This window comes from Gymnodraco acuticeps, unplaced genomic scaffold, assembly GCF_902827175.1.
Source record: "Gymnodraco acuticeps unplaced genomic scaffold, fGymAcu1.1, whole genome shotgun sequence".
Taxonomy (NCBI): Eukaryota; Metazoa; Chordata; class Actinopteri; order Perciformes; family Bathydraconidae; genus Gymnodraco; species Gymnodraco acuticeps.
Window position 1 is genome coordinate 6,448,357 of NW_022990238.1, and position 7,156 is coordinate 6,455,512.

The following is a 7,156-nucleotide window of genomic DNA, read 5'->3' on the forward strand; positions in this document are numbered from 1 at the left end:
GACACACAGAGACCAATCGAGGGCATTAGTATGATCTGGATGAAAGTGGCCATGTCGGCAGGCCACATCATGTAGACAGCCAGTAACCCTCTGTGAGAAAGAGTCAGACCCACATTTGCGCAGCGTTGCGTTCACAATACATAGGCCTACATAAAAAAATAAAAGTCCTCAGGCCAGCAGGCCACTTAGCAGGCCAGGCCATCGGGAAACCTCCCGGTCCTCCCGATGGCCAGTCCGGGCCTGTCTACACGTCAGGTGTAGTTTTACAATGCTGCATTGATTTTGAGTGGCGTTGTCAGATGAAGCTGATACAAAACAAATTACTTTTCAAAATGAAAATTCTGGACTCAATAACATACTTGAATAAAATATAGGAAAACACTATACTCGAATTAAAAGAGACCGTCCTACTGGTCCACGTGGTTGTAACACAATGGTGCAGTAAGAGTGACACCACAGCAGCGCCCCTGATGGAAGAACAACACATCTATCTGCTGGGGAAATGAAACCGAAACAATATTACTTCTTCACAAAACCACAACATCGTCGACAGCAGGTAATTTCTTATCCAACAGCGTTTTAATGACTTGATTTAGCCAACTTTGTTCAACACAATACAACAAAAACATTTTCAGATGTGAAAGTCTCGCTGAAAGTGACTTATTCGAAGTTTTTTTTCACCTATGTTAAGAAATGTTGAGACTGCGGTTTGAATATCTTAAAAGTAGGGCCTTCGGTGTCAGGTTTATGGTTCAACTTGTGTTTTTCCTTTTTGACACGTATTGTTTTATTAGACATTTGTTAATATGTTGCTTCATACACCGACTCTCTGACAGATAAACTATATTTTGTAAATGTTTCAGATCACCTTCGCTATGTCTTCCGATGAGGTAAGTCATCATGTTCTTGTTCTTTCCTCTTGTTAAAAATAAATATTACACGGAATACTTTTCTAAATGTATCTTTATGTTTCGTGTTAAATACTTTTTATCTATGGGTTGTTTTTATTACACACTTGTTTTCAGTTTAAAGAAGTAATCAGATATTTTACCAAAGTGAAAGAATAAATACTAAACTGTAGAACAAGTAAAAGTTATGCTTTCGAAGTAAAATTAAAGGTATAAGCATCAAATCGTCCTAAAGTAGATTTGTCCATTTTAGAACTTTAGATATATTAAGTAACTAAATATTTAAATGTACTGTAGTGGATTAAAAAGTACAATATATATATATTGTACCTTTTAATCCACTACAGTACATTTGAAAAATTGTAAATATATATATAAAATATTTATATATTATATAAATATTTTATATATATATTTACAATTTTTCAATAAAAAACAATAAAATTAGGAAAGCATTTGTAATTGTACTTAGGTACAGTACTCGAGGCACTCTGTACTTACCACCACTGATAATTATTATTTCACTTGTAACAATAGTAATTTATCCTCAAAAACGGTCTACTTTCTTTCTATATTTTCTTTGCGCCTATCGTGTGTCTTTGTGTTTCAGGATTTCTCTCTGGTTATCCCACCGACAACCGAGGAAACCTTGGAGAGCATCAAGGCTTTAATCAACAACAACAAGGTGCACTGATAAATAAATTGATGTTTCTTTAGCCTGTGGTTGAACTAGTAATTGCATACACTTATCCAACCGACAAAGACCACTCAGAAAAAGATAATTATTGAACACAAACATATCATAATGAATGTTCCAACAAACACAAATTAGTGTATGGCAGAATGTGCGCAGGTAGCTATACACAGGCAGGTCAGACAGGTTACTACTGACAGCCACACATACCATATTGTATTCATGCTTTAACTCTTTCAACTCTGTCAGACACAACTTATGTTGAATATTATTTGGTTATTTTAATTTCCAAAGAAACCCAAACTCTAATATTGAAGTCAAAATAATTTTTAGCAGGTGACTACAGCTGCACATAGGCTTTCCTTAATGGCATGTATTAAGCCTTCAGAAAGTGCAAAAAAAAAAATGAGAATAGAAGAATTGGACACTTTAATGCCTTAATGCCACTTTAATGAAGGCATTAAAGTGAAAATAACATTGCCACTGAATTAAGCGGAAATCAAAGAGGAAAATACAGAGGGTTTGTGTAGTGCTGAAGACTCTAAAATATGTATAAAAGGATGCAGATGACTCCACCTACGTTAGTTATGTGTTTATGTTGCTTGTACATGTAATAGAAAACAGAAACCTAAAAGTGGTTAGTGAAAGCATCTTGTGCGCCCACAGAAAAAACATGAGCAGCTGATCCTGGATCAGGAGGAGCTGATCGCCCGCAGGAATGACCAGCAGGAGATGGCTGAGCAGTTTAGGCAGCGCTCTGTAAAATTGAACCAGAAAATAAAAGAGGACCAACGCTCATACGAAGAGCAGATGGAAAATGATAAGGTATCCATGCTTTGATGCTAGTCGCTCACCTTAAATCTCAGCTAAAGATGTGTAACTTTTTCGTACAACAAGCTAATCATTGCTCCAAATGACTCTTAGACAAGTGTGATGTGGACACTTGAAACTTGCAGTGGACAACAATATACTTAACAGGAAGTTAAACAAACAAACATTAATTATTTCTTTTAATTATTTTTTTTGGAACTGTTTTTTTTCTTTTTTTTACAAATCAAGACATATCCTGACATTGGACTTTTCCATTAAAATAACAAATAATAATGTGGTAAAACAGAATATGAAATAAAATAAAGTAAAAAATAAAATCCAAATTAAGTAAAACAAGTTAAAATAAGGAAAGAAATAAGATAATTATAACAAATACATTAATAATAGTAAAGTAAATAAACGCATTTTACACAAGGAGAGACATCTTTAGCAGAGCAAGATCGGTTACACAGGGACATTTTCCATAATGTTCTTTTGAAACTCACAAATTATTTTTTTAATTATTATTTTTATTTCTTATATGGTCCAAATAGGACCAGGTAATGTAACTGTGGCTATCTGATAACTTTAACATGTTATTATAACATCTAATTTGTTCTTCACTGCACTCTGGTGGTTGGACTTTGAATAGAGTTACAATTCTGGCCCTGTGTTTTCCCATCAGCTGTCAGAGGTATAACATGTGATACTCATCAGGAAATCAGAAGTACACAACAGCTTTCAACCAACAGAGAATTATAAAGCAGTACCGAATCATGTAAAGAATCAGCAGGATTGAATGAATCAACACTTTACTCTTTTTATTTCTGGAACTTTAATCCAATGTTTATAAATATGCTTTGTCTTTGAGCATTATTTAGAAGTTTTAATTATTATTTCAATGTGGTTAAGAATAAAAAATGAAAAGAAAAAAGGGCGTTATCAAAATCAGTCTAATCGCAGTAAATATAGATGAATGACGATATAAAAAAATGCCTTGCCAAATTCTAATTTTTAATTAAATATAATATTTCACTTTTCCTCAGTACTGTGTTGTAGCTGAAGTCTTTCTTTTTTGCAGGCTAAGATAAAGTTGGGGCAGCAGGAAGCGAGTGACCTGACGGAGCAGATCCTGCAAGTGAAGGAAGCCCTAGAGGAGGAAAAAGACAGAAACCACCATCTGAAACAGCAGAATGACGTACGTTCATGAACTCAACACGCTGCCTGCAGTCAGTCCACCACACGTCCTGTAAACTTGCACCTTTTCATTTCAGGTGTTCTCTGCTGTGCCTGAACGGAAGGTCGTCTTCAACGGCTTGACAGGAAAGGACACACAAGAATTTGATATGGAGACAAATATAGTTTACCCGATGGAGGGCGGGACGGCATTCATTACATTTGAGGAAGAAGTAGGTGAGTCTGTCAGCGAGCTGCTTCCGGTCACACAGAAGCATATTTGTGATGTGATGTACACGGGTTCAATCAATCAATGTTTATTTATATAGCACAATATCACAAATGTTACATTTGTCTCAGTGGCCTTCACAGTTTGTACAGAATATCAGTATGGCAATATGACACCCTCTGTCCTTAGACCCTCACATCGTACAAGGAAAAACTTCAGGAGAAAACCCACAGTTTAAAGGGAAACATGGGAGAAACCTCAGGGAGAGCAACAGAGGAGGGATCCCTCTCCCAGGACGGACAGACGTGCAATAGATGCCGTGTGTAAATCGGAAAGATAATACATTTGCAACATAGGTAGTCCAAATGTTTGGAAATGCATGTGTGTATAATAGGAAGATGAATCCACGAGGATATCCATCCAGGACCTATGATCCAGGACCACAGCCACGACTCAAGATCCAGGGCTCGCGATCCAGGACACAGGACCGCAGCAACAGGATCATCCATGACTCCGGATCCCGGCGTATATAGACACTAAAAAGAAAGAAATTTGGGGAAGCTGGGTTAATCGGAACATGAGAGTACACAGGTATAGACAGAGAGAAGGAGGAAGTAAGATGTCCCCCGACAAACTAAGCCTATACCAGCAAAACTAGGGGCTGAATGGGGTTCATAGAATATTCCTAAAACCCAAATAATATTGGCAAGTCTGAATCGGAAAATGACACCTTTGGAGCATTTTGTGTAGGCTTATTTGAAATGTGCTCACTTTAAAGGTCTCCTATTATACTATGTGTAGGCATATATTATAGGTCTCAGATATATAAACAAACATGTCTATGAAGTGTTTTGCTCAAAATACCAAACAGATCACCCATTCTAGCCATGCCTCATACCCCTGTATTTCAGCCCTGTTAGAGAAGTGCTGATTCCTGGTCCGTAGCTTTAAAAAAATAAAAAATAAATACGAGAGCCGAGACAAGAGCTCATGCAGGATAATTCTACCGGCAGATATAGCTAAATGCTGCCGTGATTAAATACCGTATTATGTCCTTTATCCCAGTAAATGCTCTGATAAGGGACTGGTAGTGCTGATACAACTCTGTATTTATCTGTCATCAGTGGCCAGTAAAATCCTGAAGATGCAGAAGCATGCGGTGAAGGTGGGGACAAGCTGCAAGTTCACTGTGGAGGCCCGGCCAGTTCATCTGATGCTGCCCCAGCTGGTGGAGGTACGACACAGAGCCTTTAATAAATGTTTGACTCTGATCAGTTTTCGTATACATTTCTTGTGTTTTCTTCAAGGTTGTGTCTTCCTGGTCGAATGTACTTATTGTAAGTCGCTTTGGATAAAAGCGTCAGCTAAATGCAATGTAATGTAATGTAATATGTGCTCACCTGTCCGTCCTACAGATCAACTCTGAAGTGAGTTCTCATCACATATTAATCTCCCGCCTGCCCAAAATGAAGATTGAGCCGCTGCTCAACAAGCTGGAGATCCACTTCTCCAAGACTAAACACGGAGGAGGAGAGGTGGAGAAGTGTGAGATGCTGCCTGACTCCTGGACCGTGGCCCTCACCTTTGTGAAGAATGACAGTGAGCAAGCTTCTGTTCTTTACACTTTAATACTGACGTTATGGTGGAACATAGTTTCAGCTCAATGTTATTAACAGGAAGTTCATTTTAGAGGTAATTATTATTATTTTTTATTTCAAACCTTTGAGGTACAGTTAGGAGGCACATTAGTTTGTGCTTTGTACATTATTTGTGCTGTTTTAGGATACTCGATCACATTATCACACAAGGCATGTCATTTCAGAACTGATGAATACTGAATCTGAACTAATGAAATGTTTTTACAATCAGTTGCCAAAGGTTTGATAGTAACCGAGAACCATGACGTGAAGCTGCAGGAGAAGATGCAAAGAGTTAGGGTGACTCCCTTCCTCAACGGAAAGATTACAAACTTAGTGGTGAGCTTTTCTTATGAAAAAATAAGCGTTCTACTCTTTATGTGGTTGCTCTATCAAACTTCTATTTTTCCCCTTTCCCTCTTGCAGACAAAGATGACGGCTTGTCCGCGAACACTGCTGCTGACAGGAATCCCCACCATCATGGATCGGGAGACTCTGCAGGATGAGCTGCAAATCCACTTTCAGAAAAGCTGCCACGGCGGAGGAGAGATTGTAGCCTTCGTCTACAACCCGTTGGGTCAGCACACCTCGGCAGTGTTTGGGGGACCCCCCAAAAATACAGATAAGGAGACAGAATAATGTGTGAGGGGTAATGTGCGGCGGGGCGGTCATTATGGAGACAAGAACACCCTGAAGGATTATTACACGGCCACATCCTAAATAACTTACTATTACTCAACTACTACTATTGTTTATGCTTGGAAAAAAATACTCTACTGGAACTGCGACAAGAACAGCGTAACTTTAAATGAAGGGCAGCACTGATCGATAATAATTATAATAATAGATTTAATTTATTCTTTCCACCAACAAGTTTTTAAACAATGCCAGAGCAGCCCATATAGTGTTCCTGTTAGTGTTTACTTCCTGTCTGTCTTCTTCTGGGGATATCTCTGACTTCCAGGGGTGTTATCGAGTATTAACAACCTCTGAAATGTCCAAATTGACCAATCATAATCGAGTAATCAACTAAGCTGTGGAATAAATAGAAAATACTGCTTTATCATGTCTGTTTGAAAAATCTCTCAGGTTCAGGATGAGATGTAACGACCCTTAATCTGTTTGAGTCTCTTTTTTTGTGAATGACATTTAGTATATTTGAGCTGGAAGTTCTGAGGATGATTTATGACCTCAAAAAACTGCCGGCCATGTTTCTAGAACAAACGCTTTGCCACTCCTGGCACTATTGGTGATATCGATTCTGTCATTTATTGAACTTGACGGAAATATTTATCTTGTTTTTTTTCTAGTAATTTTGAAAGAATAGCATTGAACAATACAATGTTATTGATTCTTCATTAGCTGATAAACCGATCAATCAACAAGGAATACTTTTAAAGGTTTAATCTCATAAACATGTAAAAAGGCTGCTGTGATACTTTCCATCTTTGTTTGTTTTGACTCATGGAAAATCAAATGGAGACACAATCATGTTTGTATTTGTTTACATTGCTATAAATAAAACTCTTGCATTAAACAGTAGATTTCTTGTGTAGTTACAGTCATTGTAGCCCGTTAGCACGACACGGAGACAGCGCATTCTGTGCAAAGCTTAACAGAAACCTCAAAATCAATGCAGCATTGTATTACAACTTCAATTTCTATTTAATATAAAGATTTGTATGACATTTAAAGAATGTGG

The 7,156-nt window shown here is 37.6% G+C and overlaps 1 protein-coding gene across 1 annotated transcript; it reads left to right on the top strand.

The window, feature by feature from the left end:
* The first annotated feature begins 432 nt into the window (after nucleotides 1-432).
* Nucleotides 433-6,996, top strand: ifi35 (interferon-induced protein 35). The gene is made up of 10 exons (XM_034219415.1): nucleotides 433-556; nucleotides 864-890; nucleotides 1,519-1,593; nucleotides 2,269-2,427; nucleotides 3,494-3,610; nucleotides 3,687-3,825; nucleotides 4,942-5,051; nucleotides 5,233-5,416; nucleotides 5,687-5,793; nucleotides 5,881-6,996. The coding sequence occupies exons 1-10, from the start codon at nucleotides 503-505 to the stop codon at nucleotides 6,091-6,093; spliced, it is 1,185 nt and encodes a 394-aa protein (XP_034075306.1). The 5' UTR covers nucleotides 433-502; the 3' UTR covers nucleotides 6,094-6,996.
* The last annotated feature ends 160 nt before the right edge of the window (nucleotides 6,997-7,156 follow it).